Source organism: Engraulis encrasicolus, chromosome 13 (genome assembly GCF_034702125.1).
Source record: "Engraulis encrasicolus isolate BLACKSEA-1 chromosome 13, IST_EnEncr_1.0, whole genome shotgun sequence".
Lineage (NCBI taxonomy): Eukaryota > Metazoa > Chordata > Actinopteri > Clupeiformes > Engraulidae > Engraulis > Engraulis encrasicolus.
The window spans coordinates 19,943,162-19,959,659 of record NC_085869.1 but is presented as its reverse complement, the minus strand read 5'-3'; the positions used below and the strand labels follow the sequence as shown (position 1 = coordinate 19,959,659).

General features: G+C 44.0%; 2 protein-coding genes across 3 annotated transcripts in view; both read left to right on the top strand.

Annotated features, from left to right (window-relative positions):
- rapgef4a (Rap guanine nucleotide exchange factor 4a) overlaps positions 1-9,601 on the top strand; it is a 63,476-nt gene extending 53,875 nt beyond the window's left edge. The window contains exons 23-31 of the mRNA XM_063213403.1: positions 423-520; positions 1,848-1,973; positions 3,398-3,576; positions 5,870-5,960; positions 6,677-6,727; positions 7,399-7,486; positions 8,283-8,347; positions 8,593-8,647; positions 8,978-9,601. Coding sequence (XP_063069473.1) covers positions 423-520; positions 1,848-1,973; positions 3,398-3,576; positions 5,870-5,960; positions 6,677-6,727; positions 7,399-7,486; positions 8,283-8,347; positions 8,593-8,647; positions 8,978-9,105 — 881 coding nt within the window. The 3' untranslated portion in view covers positions 9,106-9,601. The remainder of the gene's footprint in view (positions 1-422; positions 521-1,847; positions 1,974-3,397; positions 3,577-5,869; positions 5,961-6,676; positions 6,728-7,398; positions 7,487-8,282; positions 8,348-8,592; positions 8,648-8,977) is intronic.
- Positions 9,602-11,209: 1,608 nt separating this feature from the next.
- map3k20a (mitogen-activated protein kinase kinase kinase 20a) overlaps positions 11,210-16,498 on the top strand; it is a 43,779-nt gene continuing 38,490 nt past the window's right edge. Inside the window, exons 1-3 of one of the 2 annotated variants that reach the window (XM_063213400.1) lie at positions 11,210-11,343; positions 14,707-14,967; positions 16,210-16,297. In XM_063213400.1, coding sequence (XP_063069470.1) covers positions 14,809-14,967; positions 16,210-16,297 — 247 coding nt within the window. In that variant the 5' untranslated portion in view covers positions 11,210-11,343; positions 14,707-14,808. The remainder of the gene's footprint in view (positions 11,344-14,706; positions 14,968-16,209; positions 16,298-16,498) is intronic. The other variant, XM_063213401.1, reaches the window with a different exon arrangement.

Sequence of the window (16,498 nt, the reverse complement as noted above, 5' to 3'; positions counted from 1 at the left end):
ACTTGAAGTGCTTTGAATCTTATCTTTGAGGAACTATTTTGCCCTGAGATGAAAATGAATGTGGTCATGTCAACACAAGGCTAGTTGCAATGCAGATGCCTTGTGACACACATGCGGGCGATCAGTCATGCCGTATCACTGTGTCCAATGTCAACAAGAGTGTTATGGCAACCAGATATTACCATCCATGCTGACCTCATGTCCAGTCCTAGGAGGAATGGATCTCGAGTTGATTACATTCTTTATATGTTCGCTGGTACTGTAACAAGCTCTATACGCTTACCCTTAACTGTAAGTTCATTCTTTGTGCTTTTAGGCTTGATGGGATTTTCACAATGTGACATAAAGTAGATTGTTGTAATGATGTTTTTTTTTTTACCCTGACCTGGTTTTTCTTGTTTGTCTGTTATCTGTTTGGACAGATAAGGCTGTGCTGAAGCCCAGCGACGTGTCGGTCTTCTCCACACTGAGTGTTAATGGACGTCTGTTTGTGTGCCCTCGGGACCAGCTGGATTCGCTGGTGGGTTGGCTGGCTGTCCGCAAGGATCTTTGCGGAAGGAACATAAAATGCATTAGCTGACATTTACTTAACGCATTAGCTAACAAAACACCTCAGCGCTACATGGAAAAAGAACAAAGGCAGCAAAGCAACGCTGACCTTCGTCATCACCATCCCTAGCCACAGTACATATTTATTATTTATTACAAGCAATGTGTTTCATTTCTTAGATTCATCTTAATGACAAATATAATACGAGTTAATGCCATCATATCTATTTATTCTATATATCTGTACATCTATCTGTATATCTATTTTATTCTCCCACTCTAATGTCTTTTATAGTTATTGAATAATAATTATTCTTCACCACCCCTAGCCTCAGTACATGTGTATTACAATCAAAGTATTTCATTTTTTAGATTCATCTTTTCCTCCGTAGCCCCTTAATGCGTGCCGTACCTCCAGAGGCACGCTGTAATAGACATTGAAATCTAACTACCATAGCACTACAATACTATGACACAACACAGCCCCTTTAATAATGCACCACAACTTGGTCATTACCATACTGGTAACAATGAATTTATAAAGCCGCGCCTTAAGGGGTTAATGAGAAATACAGTAGTTAATGCCATAATATTACTATATATGTATTGTATTCTCTTACTCCAATCTCTTTTATAGATATTGAATAATAATTACTTATTGAGGGCAGGTAGTAGGTGGGTCATGTGTGATGTTTTATTTAACAAAATGTGTGTGTGTCTGTGTGTGTGCATGCATGCGTGTGTGTGTGTCTGTGTCTGTGTGTGTGTGTGTGTGTGTGTGTGTGTGTGTGTGTGTGTGTGTGTCAGTGTGTGTGTGTGTGTGTGTGTGTGTGTGTGTGTGTGTGTGTGTGTGTGTGTGTGTGTGTGTGTGTGTGTGTGTGTGTGTGTGTGTCTGTGTGTGTGTGTGCATACTTGTGTCTGTGCATGCATGTGCGTAAGTGCATGCATATGTGTGTGTCTGTGTACATGTATGTGTGTGTGTGTGTGTGTGCGTGCATGTCTGTGTCCATGTGTGTGAGTGTGTGTGCATGCATGCGTGCGTGTGTGCATGTGTGTCTTTGTATGTGTGTGTGTCTGTGTGTGTGCTTACGTGCATGTGTGTGCGTGCATGCGCGTCTGTGTGCGTGCGTGTGTGTGTGTGTGCATGTGTGTTTGTGCGTGCGTGCGTGCGTGTGTGTCTGTGTGCGTGCATGTGTGTGTGTCTGTGTGCGTGCGTGTGTGTGTGTGTGTGTGTGTGTGTGTGTGTGTGTGTGTGTGTGTGTGTGTGTGTGTGTGTGTGTGTGTTCCTTGCCCCGTAGACTCCTCTTCCAGAGCAGGAGGGACCCTCCACAGGCTCCTTGCCAACGTTTGAGCTGATGAGCTCCAAGGACCTGGCCTACCAACTGACCCTCTATGACTGGGAGCTCTTCAACTGTGTGCACGAGGTGTGGTGCAGTGCAGTGCAGCAGCCCTACCTGGCTCTCTTACTCCTTACTCACTTTCCTCCTCTGAGTCCTTACCTTTAAATCTCTCATCCGTGTCGGGGACCAGGTGTCCGTCGAGCTTTCAAATGCACATTTTAGTTAAATTAGAACTCCTCAGTTGGAAAGTCTTGGACTATACATGTGAAATGTCATTCATTTTCTAGTTATTTTCCCATCAGTGACTACATGACTATCAGTGCAGGTAATTGATGTGAACAAGTTTGAATGGTAACTAGACCAGCTATTCAATGTTATAAATAACTATCTGTATATTGCTTGTCATAGTCATGCTACCATAGTTAGCGAATGGCGAATAAAAAAAACGAATGGCCTGAAATACCTGAAAACTGTTGGAGCTGGCTCAAAATGGGCATTAATCGTTTTGCTTATTTGTCCAAGGATGGTTAAAGTACTGCTCTATCTAGTATAACTGATACTAACTAGCTGAATGGAGACTACGATCAATCTACTATCAATTAATTCTTAGGAATACATACCATATCTGCATGTGGCTTTTCATAGACATTGTAACTTAGGTAGCACTTCACAATAACCTAAATAGTAAATAGTTAACAGATAGTTAACAAATAGTTTACTGTACACGTTATAGTTATAATATAACTTAAAGGGACACTGTGCAGGAAATGGTCAAATGCTGCTCATTGAAACTGGGCTGCCTATTGCCAAATTTGATCTTTACATGAAAGTTTACTAAGTAATAAACAAATATTTTCTAGTATGGTCCAAATAGAGTCATTTTTGCAGCTAAAAATGGCTATTTTTGGAAATTCAAAGAGGGGAAGATCCCCCTTTTCATGTATGAAAAATGATTTTTTTTCAGTCATAAAGAATGCTTAGACTTTGATGGTGGTGGTAAGTATTCATGAAAAAGGTAACATTAGTGAGTGGGCAGCATGAATTCTGGAAATGAACAACTAAAAATCTCACACAGTGTCCCTTTAAGTTGTGATAGGCCACCGCTCATCTGTTTAGAAGGTGCAGGATTCAGTAGAAATTTCTGTATAAAAAGAAGACAATCCGCACACTTCAGGTCTATTTTTGTGCAAAGAAGCTTTACTTGACTTGCAAGCTTTCGTCAACCTTCATCAGGCAGAGTAAAAATGGGTTAATAGTTTAAGTGTTTTATTATGCTTAAGTATGTTGTAATAATATATTAAATAACTTCTTATTATGTTCTATGAATTGTTATGTTCTATAAATTATTATGTAATTACTATACATGTATTTTAATTATTTTGTAAGTGTTAAGTATGTAACTACAAATATACAGTAAACCATTAGTTAACTATTTGTTAACTATTTATGCGGAAGGTTATTGTCAAGTGCTACCTTAACTGAATTATACAATGACTTGGTGTTTACAGCTGGAGCTGGTGTACCACACGTTTGGGAGGCAGCACTTCAAGAAGACCACAGCCAACCTGGACCTGTTCCTGCGGAGGTTCAACGAGATCCAGCTGTGGGTCATCACGGAGGTGTGTCTGTGCTCACACCTCAGCAAGAGGGTGCAGCTCCTCAAGAAGTTCATCAAGATCGCAGCCCAGTAAGTAGCACCGAAGAATCGTCTAGTAGAGATAGATCATTCAAACTCAGACCACCCAATGCAAAGGAGTGTGTTCAAGTTTGGTCTCCTAGGGGGGCGTTGTCCTAGCCTCGCGACGCCATCCTCTGTTACTCCACCCAAAGATTTTAGCTCCGCACATCGTCTGGCAAAAGCCTCGAGCTCGGTTCTCTCAGTGTTTCGCCAATCAGCCAACAGTTGAGAGTGGTGACGTAGAACTCACCCGCGAGCTCCGTTACTGATTGGTTAAGGTAACTATATTCACACTTTCGTTTTGTTATTTGTATGTTTTTGCGACGCTATACCGTAACAGACATGCTAATAAAGCACAATGAGTTTGAATTTGGAACTTCAATTAATTTAAATGATAGAGTAAGATCAGACCATCTCCCATCGTCCACGGAGACGGATTCCTCATGGCTTTTGCCAGACTGATTGACAGAGTCAACAGTCGGCTATTCGCCCAGGCTAGGCGTTGTCCCCTCCTTCTTCTCTTTCTTTGGCATTTGGCTTGCATAAGACATGCGCTTCCGCCATCTACAGCGTCAAGGGAACTGAATTTATTCTCAACCTAAAGCCTCCAAAGGTCTCCTGATTGCAGGTCTCCTAAAGGGGCGTTCACATGACATCACATGGATACAGGAAATACACAGGCTTCAATCATCTTACTCTGATCCACTGTCTTTGGTAGCACTTTAGAAAGCACTTTGTTGTAGTCCCATAATGCATGCCATAATGCACACCATCTGAGGCACACTGTCATAGTCATTGAAAGGTTAAATTACCGTAATACTACTCTACTATGCCTTTAGTCATGCACTACAACTCGGTCATTGCCATTCTGGTAACAACTAATTTATAACGGTGCGTTTTAATGGGTTAAGGCCTATTTTTTAGTGTATCTCCATGTATTACCATGCAATAGAGTGTACTTACTCTGTACCTACACATAACCGTATGGTACAGTTCAAGTACACAATGTAACCTAATAACCTTTATGGTAAATAAAGTGTAACCAAATTATACTTCAGATTTAAGATGTTCTAGGTTTTATGTGTTTATTCATGTACAGTACTGTAAACACCCGAGAGCGCTCTTGTGTAGTGCATAGAACAGATCTTTTACCAACTTTACTAATGTTCGTCTGACTAAATTGTAATGCTTGTTTTTTATGATTACACTTATACAATTACAGCTAATATTTTTGGACCTCAATTTGATAATTTAATAAAGTTTGACCAATTATATTGTGTTTTGGGATAGGTATCTCTTTCTAAATTATTATCTTGACCTTGCCGGTGCCTTCAGATTTGAATGTAAATAATGAATCGTGTCCCTTTGTGAAGTCATTAGACTTTCCAAGTCCACATTTATTGCCAAGAAACACATACACTATAACTTTAAATGTTGTTTATTAATAAATGTAGTTCTGGAGGAAGTTCGAGAGTGATTGACAGCAGTTGTTACTAGCTCCCGCTTTCACGCAAATTTAAATCCCTCCTTTCCTCCTTCACCTGTGCTGTCCGAATTGTCCCACCACCTCCCCCTACTCCTCCATTTCACTAGATCACCCAAATACATTTCCCCTACACTTACAGGGGGGGGGGGGGGGGGGGGGGGGGGGGGGGGGACCGGATCTCATCCCGCATGAGCTCCGTTCAAGCACCCCAGGACAGAGGCCTGCTAACATGCCAAACATTCCTATCGCTTATGCCTACTGTACACCAAGTACTCCAGGGCAAACTAATGAAATGTATAGCAAAGAGAAGTACGGTATGTGTTTGAGTTTTGTCAAGGTGAAGTGTATTATATCCCAGTGCTCTGTTCATTAGTGGTTGGCATGGCGATGTGACAGTGGATAGACTGTATGTCCCTTTGGATGAGAGGATCATTAGCATGAGTGACCTCATTAGGTCTGTGTGACTTGCGCGCTCTGTGTGTCACGTGATTGGTGCCCTCACTCTTTCACACTTTTTTTTTTCTTTTGTTAGTGTGTGCGTATGCAACAGGACTGTGTGTGTGTGTGTGTGTGTGTGTGTCTGTGTCTGTGTCTGTGTCTGTGTCTGTGAGTGTGAGAGAGTGTAAGAGCATGTGTGTATTTGAACTGCTCTAAGGCTGATGGTTGTACTCAAGTGTGTGCTATACTTTCACTGTAATGTACAATAATGTGTAAAAGGTATGTTTTGTATTTGTGTACTTATGTAAGGTGACAGACACCTTAATATCCTTAATAAAAGCACTTAACTCTACTCTTTACTCTACTCCCTGCTCTCAGCTGCAAGGAGTACCGCAACCTCAATTCCTTCTTCGCCATCATCATGGGAATGAGCAATCCAGCTGTGAGCCGTCTCAGTCAGACCTGGGAGGTGGGTGCAACTCTTAAGATTAACTGCTGCCTCTGCCAGAGTATTGCTGTCCTCTACTGACAATATCAGGGGTGGGGAGCCTAGGGCCCGGGGGCCGTTTGTGTAGCCTGATTATCATCGACTTTCAAACCTCTTCGAGACTTGGTTGTGACCAAGAGCATAACAATTGACGTTTCCCAAACGGCATGGTTGACCTGCCCCCTCGGTTTTCTACTGGTTGACTGTTGTCTGACAAAGTGGGTGGAGTTCTCGATTTTTTTTTGGGAGATCAGAAACGATATTTACATTTCTCTTGGCCTGACCACCGAAGGTGTTGCGTCACAAGGAGGGCATGCCTGGCTACCGTTTGTGGCCCTTGAGGCCGTCTTATCTGACCCCTGATATAATTTCAATGCTATGCAGTTTCACATGGAATATGACATGTTTTATAAAGAAATCTGAGCAATAACATTTGCAATACAATTAAGTTATATTTTCAGGGGACCTGGTGAAGGCGGGGTCTGTTTTAAAGGTGGCGTCCTTCAAAATAGACCTAAAAAGCAGGGGAATATCCTGGTTTGTGTTCATACTACGGCCCTTGGAGGACAAAAATTTGAAGTAGCCCTTTGAATTAAAACGGTTCCCCACCCCTGCCTTACATAAACACTTCAAAAATCACCATCGGCACCACACATTAACTTCTCACCTTCTCAACGCCTTTTCATGTCGCCCCCCAGAAACTGCCAAGCAAGTTCAAGAAGTCCTATGTGGAGTTTGAAAACTTAATGGTAAGTAAGTCTCTGGGGCCCCATGCCCCTATTTCCATTTCCATTGTTATGAGCGCCCCGAACTCTAAATAGATTGTGTATGGTGGGGGAGGGAACAAACGAGCTTGTGGACGTACACGCAGGCCTGTCGACAGGGGGGGGCAAAGTGGTCAATTGTCCTGGGCCCAGAGAAAGGAGGGCCCCAGAATTGGGACCCCTTAACAATGTATGAATTGGGGAAGGGGCCTTTTCAGATGACTTTATTCCGGGCCCAGCCAAAGCTGTCAATGGCCCTGCGTACACGTACTGGGGTTTTCTATAGGCTCCGCTCTGCCAAAGCAGGTTAGTAGTAGAGAGAGACGTGCTCCATTCCACTCCGCTCCCATATTAATGGACGCCTCTCCTCTTTTATAATGCAATGCTCTGAATCAGCACATTCTTTTCCAGGAGAGAGAGAGGGGCTGTAATTAAGGGTGATTGATGTATTCATCGAGACTAATTGTGCCTCATTTAGTTGTCAGGGTGATGTGACTAACCAACCAGCACAAGAGGCCCCAGCGGGATATCACTCCCATGGTGACTCTCTCTCTCTCTCTCTCTCTCTCTCTCTCTCTCTCTCTCTCTCTCTCTCTCTCTCTCTCTCTCTCTCTCTCTTTTTTTTTTTTCTTCTGTCCTTTTCTCTTTCGCTCCAGGACCCGTCCAGGAACCACAGAGCTTATCGCCTCACCATGGCCAAGCTGGACCCCCCCATCATCCCCTTCATGCCTCTCCTCATCAAAGGTTAGGCCAGCGAGCTAGTGAGAACCATGCATGGATCCCCACGCCCACCCCCACACACGCACACCCTTCTCACACACACTCAGACACACACACTCAGACACTCAGACACTCACACAGACACACAGACACACAGACACACGCACACACACACACACACACACACACACACACACACACACACACACACACACACACACACACACACACACACACACACACACACACACACACACACACACACACACACACACACACACACACACACATCTCTCTCTCTCACATGAGCATGTCAATCAGTCCGTCAGAGGGGCTATAACAGTAATGGAGCCACCGTGTTTCCCCCTGGGTGTCCACCAGCATGATCAAGAAGGGCTAGCTAAGCTATTAGGCAAAGTGGGGGTCGGGGACCCCTTGGGGGCCGCAAGGAGATGCCAGGGGGGCCGCGGCAGATTGGCAGGGAAAATATTGCGAAATAAACGCGATAATTTCATAAATTAAATAACTCATTAGCCAAAAATAAGCTAAACAATCCCAGTGGAATCACTCTTTGCAATGTTTATACATTGTGCTTTCTGTAGTACTTGAATGGGTTTAGGAATGCACCAACCTCATTGAGTTGTGAAACCGGGTGTCGTGGCGCGGCTCATATAAGGGGGGCCTTGGCTGAAATGTACCGGTATATGGGGGGGCTCGTCATGGTAACGTTTGGGTAGGCAAATGCTGTTAGCTGCTGTGAAAGCAATGTGAGAGTACTACATGTGTCCTGTGCTTCCCTTCTCTCTCTCTTCCCCTGCAGATATGACATTTACTCACGACGGGAACAAGACGTACACTGACAGCTTGGTTAATTTTGAGAAAATGGTGAGTCGCCTATGATCATGATGACCCGGTTACTGCCACACTGATTGGTTCACTTTTTCACCTGGCTGTAACAACTGAAACTAGAAAACATATTACACTGCTATTAAACGTCATTATTGTACAGGGTGGGCTAAAAAGGTGCAACTAATACATATGATCAAGTGGTAACTATCCATGTATTTTGCTACATGTTTTCACCCACATTGTGCCTTTTCTTGAATCATTTTGATTTTTTTGTATTTCAGCGCATGATTGCAAACACTGTGCGGATAGTGAGATACTGCCGGAGCCAACCATTTAGTAAGTTACTATTGCCACCTATCTGTCAATTTGAAACAATTATGGCTTTGATAATTAGAAGCAGTCTTGTATCGGTCGTCTTTTTTACACTGTTAATCTACAGTAAATATCTTAAGTGCATGTTCAGCATAAATCCTCGTAATGCACGCAATACCTCCAGTGGCACGCTGTTATAGATGTTGAAAAGTTAACTACCATAGAACTACAATACCATGACATAAGCTTAACACTGGGTAAAGGCACTAAGACTTGGTCATTGCCATTCTGCTAACAGCAAATGTACAATGTTGTGTCTTAACGGGTTAATTTTCTCCCCTCTACCCTATTCAGGTCTGGACGTGTCTCAAAGTAACAAGAACCACCAGGACGTGCGCAGCTATGTGCACCAGATGAACGTGATCGACAACCAGAGGACTCTCTCCCAACTCTCCCAGAAGCTGGAGCCGCGGAGGACCTGAGAGGCGCTGGCTGGGGGATTCACATCCAGCATCTCATGCCCTCGCTGGGTATTTTTCAAAGTCCAGTGTCTTAGCCTTGCTAGGACGAGTAATGCCCATTTACGCCCGCTGTATGCAATTATTAATTACACTTAGAACTAGTGATCAAGTCAAGTCAAGTAGGTTTTATTGTCAATTTCTTTACATGCACTGGTCATACAAAGAATTTGAAATTACATTTCTTGCTTTCCCATACAGACATACACTAATCTAGGTAAGGACATAGACAGTATAGACATAGACAGTACTTATACATGGACTTAAGACAGTATGGACATAGACAGTGCTCATACAGACATGGATAGTCTTTGGGGAAATCCACGAAAAATGGGCGTTACTCTTCCTAGCATGGCTGGGACACTTCACTTTGAGAATTAACCTCTGCTTCACCTCTACATAGTAAAGAATGCAGTGTTAATTTAACACTATTCTGGAAATACAGTATGGTCCCATTCAATTTCATTGTGACATTTATCTCGTTGAGTGTTAAATTGACACTGTTAACCCATATATCCTCTAAAACAGTGTTAGACTCAGCTCAAAGTGTTAGATTAACACTAAACGGTCAGTGTTGAATTAACACAGCTTTTTTTTTACTGCGTACTGCCAAAACATCCACACCAACAAACAAGCAATGGTCTACTATACATGGGTTCACTGTGTTTATAAACACGATGTTGTGAGGAGGGGCAAGACACTGGCAGCCAACCACTTGAGCTTTTTTTTTTTTTACCGACATCGGTTTCCAACAATCAGAGGTTGAGTTGTGCGCAGATAGTGTCGCGTAGCCAGGAGAAAACAAACATTTAGAACCTGTATACTGTATAGCAAACCACCACATGACCCATGCTCTCTCTCTCTCTCTCTCTCTCTCTCTCTCTCTCTCTCTCTCTCTCTCTCACTGTATGCAGCTTTCAAGGGACATCTGCGTCACCACCACCAAGGGTGACAAAGGTGGCACAGCCATATTGTATCAGCTGTAAATCATTTGCTATAGCAGAAGCCTACTGTATAAGATATTTTATAAGTCTCGATGAAGATTTAACGTTGCTGTTTGTTTATTTATATTGACGTGGCATTCAACCCCTCTCCACTGTAAAGCACTCTCCCTGACCTGTGGTCTTGTTTTCATTTTGACTGATGAAACCTGCTGAACTTGTCTTGCTTCATGCATGGCACCAGGGCAGAACTAGGGCAATGGAAAAACTAAGGTGTGTAGGGGTTGCAGCAAGTTGCCCGGAACTTGTAGAGAGGTGGGTGGGTGGGTGTGTATTCCCTGTTTGTTTGACAGCCTGGTTATTTTTTGGGTATGGCGTAGGAGCATATGTTTCAGTCTCAGGACTTCAGCAGACCAACTGTAAGTCCAATGCCAGTGAAGGGTTATCACTGTAATCTTTGCATAATTATTGTACTTACAGAGGGCTGATTCTGGTGAAAAGGTCAAGTTATCACAGATGAACTCTAGACCTTTGCGGAGTCTCCGGGGGAAAGATGATTCAGATCTTTGTACAGTCATTTCAATGTGGTTAAAACCTCCCCCATCAACTGTCCAATAGCCTATGTGTTTTGTATATGGTAATATATTTGTAAGTATCCTAATTTTGTGCCTGTTTTTTTGCAGATATATTTTTAAAAAAATGTGTTTATTTTATTTATTTTGTCCTGTGCATGCAATGCGTTTTATTATCAGACAGATGAAATATGAGCACATTTTGAAGATCTATGGACAACTGCAATTTTTTCTAAAGGTGTATTCTGTAAATAATGTAAACCTATTAAAAGTATTCAACTGAATTTAAAATGTGGACATTGGTTTCATCTCTCTATTTTCATTGTATTAGCCTTCACGAATTATTGCCAGTTAGGCCAGTAGAATGTTCAATTTCTAGCAAATATGTACCCACAGTAGGTAGCCTACCAATACAATAGTAGATGGCTTTAGTCCAAGACCACACTATAAAACAAATGTGAGGTTCAAGGACGTACTTCGTCTGGCCATGGTGTGGAGCTGTTGCCATCAGAATAAGTTAGTGTTATTGATACGAGTCCTGTTTGGCAACCACTGTGGGAAGTTGGGCAATACGAGAAATCACCCGGCACCGTGGAGAGTCTTCTGTCATTTGGGAACAGATTCTGATGGTTACGATCAGTGGTTATTTTGCACAGTCGGACGAGATACAGATCCATTGACAAGAGTTGGTATGTATTAGCCCACACTTCCAGCTAGTTCTAGCGAGCGCCAACCATTGGGGAGGCACACAAATAAGCTATAACAATGTTCTGCTTTACAGTGGTAGTACATAGTTATCATACAGTTCTTTTTGCCACGGCTTATGCGCTGTATCCTTTTGTGAGAACGACCAACGTATGTCTTCCTAACACGTCAGTTAGGATATGCCCATGGTTTAAAAATTGCGTAAAACCGTGATCACAGCTTCCAGCATAGGTGCGCTACTGCTCAGGCATGTCTTGGTTTGTCTCCCGGTTGCTTCAGTTCATTGACTAACGTGTAGGCTTATGCGCAAACTTGGTGAAGCAGGCGTTTTGAGCGCGCGCCGCAAGCTTCATCAACTTCCTGACACAATGTTTTGCGGGCGCGCTAAGGTGTTCTACACTGAGATGGTTTTATTTTGAAAACTGCTGAGTGGATATTAGAGTGAAGTTTTAGGCCCTACTGCATATGAAACAGATTGGTAGTCAATTCTTGTTGCAAGCGTTTTCAAGACAGCGCGTCATGTTAAATGACATATATGCAAATACACTATCAGGACAGCGTGTTTCCTTCATAGTGAAGCCTGATATTTATTTAATGTGGCTAATCCAAAAGATTGGCTGACGATGAATAGAGGAACGAAGTGAAAGTATGTTGGCAGCTTTCGGTCCTGTCCTCTGGGCATGGGTAGGGCATGGGTAGGGTAGAGCTCTATGGGTCAGTCACGTGTTTCTGCGTCCCAAACGTTAACACAGTGACGACATGAGGAAGCTGGGTTGCCTTCTCTCCCTGATGGATAAACTGAACATCAGAAACGGCATTATCAGGGGTTTCATGGAAGTATTGACAACACCACGCAAAACAAACCGTTTTCGTAATTGATTTCGTGTTGAATCGAGTTAATCTGACCTTGGGCTGTAAATTATACATTGCCATTATGTCAGACACACTGTCTGTATCTGTTCAATTAAATTGAAAACCATATGAACAAATATTAGACTAGGGATGGGGAACCTTTTTCAGTCGAGGGGCCACTTCAAGTTCCTCCGAGGGCGGCAAAAGTCCTCTGAGGGCCACACTTTGAGCACAAACCAGAATTTCCCCCTGCACTTTATTTTCCCCTGCGCAGGGGCACATCTTGCCACCACCAGGCAAGGCAGGCAGCTGCTTGGGGCCCACAGGCCCCCAGATAGTGGTTAACAGCCCACACTTTACCACAGTAGTGGCGATTTTGGTTCAAATGTTCATTATTTTGCATTTTCGCTTGGGGCCCCACCTGACCCTAGAATCGCCTCTGCCCCTGCGTATATTGAAGGCAGCCAGCTTTAAAACAGACCCCTCTCTTGGTCCCCTGAATATAACTTAATTGTATTACAAATGTAATTTCTAGCTTTACAAAATATGTTATATTTCATGTGAAGCTGCATAACATTGAAATTATGTCGGGGGCCGGATAAAACGGCCTCAAAGGCCGTAAACGGCCCTCGAGACATACAGTAGGTTCCCCACCCCTGTGTTAGATAATATAGCCATATTTTTTACACAAACATTTGAGGTTAATGTTTAAAGTGAATCACAGTAGGTTGTTGTATAGTGTACCTGGAGAGAGTAGACCAGAGCTCTTTTCAGTATCCCCAATGACCCTGGTGTTTGAGGTGTGTGAACTGCAGCTTCACAGGGCAGATTGTGTTGGAGGAGAGGAGGCTAAATTTAGCTGCTATAGCAGTAAATCACTGGAGAGCATTGGCTCCCCTCTGTGACAATGGAAGCATTTCCCGCTGTGCTGGATAGCAATCCCCATTCTGGCCAGGTAACAGCCCCTTAAAAGCCATAATTGCTCCACTGTAAATCTGAAACCCATGGACAATCACAGGACCAACCATTTCCTGTATGATTATAAGGGTTTCTTTCAGTTTTTTTAGGAGATGTAGCCTATTTGTGGGGGTTTTCTCTCTGCAGTAAAAACAAAAGCTCACTGCTTTGGCCCTTAAATGACGGTTGCATGTTAATTCCACACACTCAGCCTTAATGATGTGCACAGGCTGTGTAATTATGTGATATGCGAAGCGTGCACTCTCACCATCTTTGCTCCGCCATTTCCAAATTGGACACCGGAGTAAATACACACAGGTGCATGCACAGTTCTTAGTCATTGGGGTGGGTGCTGCCGCTGCGAGTTATTTTTGACCCCCAGTTACATAGAGGGGTGTCTTCAGCCTCAACACCCCCCTACCCATACCCCCTAACCCCCACCCCTTAAAACCTCCCAGCTCCAATCTGATATGGTAAGCACTGCAGGGACAGCTCAGCACTCGTCACTGGCTGTGAGCACCGTATGGCAGCGTGGTCATAAGCATGAAGCCACTGCATGCTTGAGATGCCAAAGGCCCTATATACTAGTCAGAGGGGGTGGGGGTGGGGGTGGGGTGTGTGTGTGTGCTCACTGGTGGTTCTACCTATGTGGGGGCCCTAGGCAAAATACAGACATGGGGACCTCATGAAATTACTTTTGCTGGTATTTACCATGGCAGGGCTGACTGATGGGGGCCCCCAATAGAGGGTAGATGTTAGTGGGGGCCCAAGGCAAATTCCTAGTCTGCCTATCGGTAAATCTAGCTCTGGGGGTGCTTATGTCAGAGTTTACAGGCTGTGGTGAGTCACTGGCTGGTGGCATATGCAATATGCTGGGGTGGTAAGGTCATGGATGACAGGCTCTGTAAATCATCAGCACTGATCAGGGGTACAGGCAGGGCCGTAGCAGCAAATTGTGGGCCCTACGTACAATCAGCTCCAATGGCCCCCCCGCCCTCCAGCGATATATCTACATAGCATCAGACACTGTGTGGGCCTCCTATATGCATGGGGCCCTGGTAACTCAGTCACACTTCTCCTCCTTGTACAACACCCCTGGGGACAGGCACAAGGCCATGACACGGTGCTGCTGTGTAGCTTGAGCAGGCTTGAGCTGGCAGTCTGAGTGTGTGTATTTGAGTAGTAGGTCAGCCTGTCTCTGCTTGGCTGACGGCATTCGAAGCCAGTACGCGTCCTGAGTAGTATAGTAAGTCATCCACCACGTGTGGTGCCTAAAGGGCAAGTAGCCTGTACCTGTAAAATGTGACCACTGAGGACGGGAAGAAATAGCAGAGGGCTGCTTGAATTTTAACGCCCATCTCTTCCTCCTTCTATCTCTATCTCTATCTCTCTCTGTCTCTGTCTCTGTCTGTCTGTCTGTCTGTCTGTCTGTCTCTCTCTCTCTCTCTCTCTCTCTCTCTCTCTCTCTCTCTCTCTCTCTCTCTCTCTCTGTCTGCCTCCCCTCCTCCCTCCCCCCCTCCTCTCCTGTTGCCTCTCAGGCCCTCCCGAAGTGAAGTGAAGTGTGTTGCGTTGCGGTGCGGGTGCGGCGGGGCTGGTGTGTCTCCCCGCGGCAGGCGGCAGCCAGCTAGTGTCATTATGAGATGTCGTCTCTCGGCGCCTCCTTCGTGCAGATCGGCTTCGACGACATCCACTTCCACGAGAACTGCGGCGGCGGCAGTTTCGGCAGCGTCTATCGAGCCAGGTGGATCTCGCAGGACAAAGAGGTGGCGGTGAAAAAGCTGCTCAAGATCGAAAACGAGGTGGGAGTCGGAGTCGCAGTCGCACAGTAATTGCCCAGCCCTGCTGCCTGCCTTGCCTTTTCATATAAGTTTTTTTTTTCTCCCTCTCTCTCTCCTTTCCTTCTGTTTTAATTGTCAGTATGATAATCATTTTAATTGCTCTGCCTATTTAGTGGGTTGTAGTGACTTTTTGTGCCCATCAGTCAAAGCCATTATACACCCCCTCAGTCGAGAGGGAGAGGAGGAGGGCAAGGAGAGAGCATCTCCAGGAGTCAGTCTTTGTAGCGCCAGACACCCATGAACCGCTTTCCATTCAGGGGAAATTAGCACCAAATGAGATCGTATTAGTCTCAATTAAGCCACTGGTTTGTCACAAGAGTCAAGGGATGACTTTCAAAAGCCATGAAGGAGGGCAGACAGACAGTAAAATAAAGAGATGCATTTCAAGAGAAAATGTTCCTTTAGTGCAGTGTTTCTCAAAGTGGGGCGGAAGCCACCCTAGGGGGGCGCGGAGGTATTGGAGGGGGGGCGCGTGAAGTCAGGTTTTTCTTTTTTAATACTTTTCTGCTTTGCCATTAAGTCAACACATTTACTTTACAATCACAATATATTCATTCATTTATATATTCATATAAAGAACATCACAGGCCATATACGTATATATTAGGCTCTAATAAACTTTACGAAGGCCTATTTATTTGTATTTTCGTAACCATTTTGCTCAAGGGGGGCGCAGACAGACACCCTTCCTCTGAAGGGGGTAATGGCAGGAAAAGTTTGAGAAACACAGCTTTAGTGAGTACACAGAGCAGTACACTATTAGGACTGAAGGGGCTATGGTGCGTTCAAGTTTTCATACGTGCATGTCATTTGCAATGTGAAATGCAAAAGTTTGGTAATGATATGTCTGTATATGATTTCTATTCAATGGTACAATAGCAGTTTTTCTTGCTTGAAATATTGTATTGACATATCATGGTTTATGTGTTTGTATAAAGTCAAGCTTCCATTTTAATGCTGATATACTATGTCGTCCAGTTATGGTCTCCAGGCAGTAGGCTACAGGCTAAATTGTTATCACAGTTCAAAGCATGACAATGTCTACATTGTAAATTACATCCAAAGCTAACAATAGCCCCCGGCTTGCGGATAGTAGCATAATATAAGATAAACTTCGCGCCTTGTGTTTTGCTACTGACTCACTCTTTACACTTCATCTCGTAAACTTACAGTGCTTTCATTTTTTTCCATCTGTATGTTTAGGCTGAAATCCTGAGTGTGCTCAGCCACAGGAATATCATTCAGTTCTATGGGGCAGTTCTTGAGGCACCCAATTATGGCATTGTCACCGGTAAGTTCATTCTGGGTCTGTCAAGGCCAAACGTGTGTCACTCGTAGTCCAGTGTCCCCAATAGCATGACAGCTGTTAATGGATCTGATGCCTGGCTTTAATCATAAATCCAGCCGGGGGTTATGACATTTTATGTGATGTGTTTGCTGAACTTAATTAATGCACATAAAGTTGCCATCTGTGCATTGTAAAAATTACAAC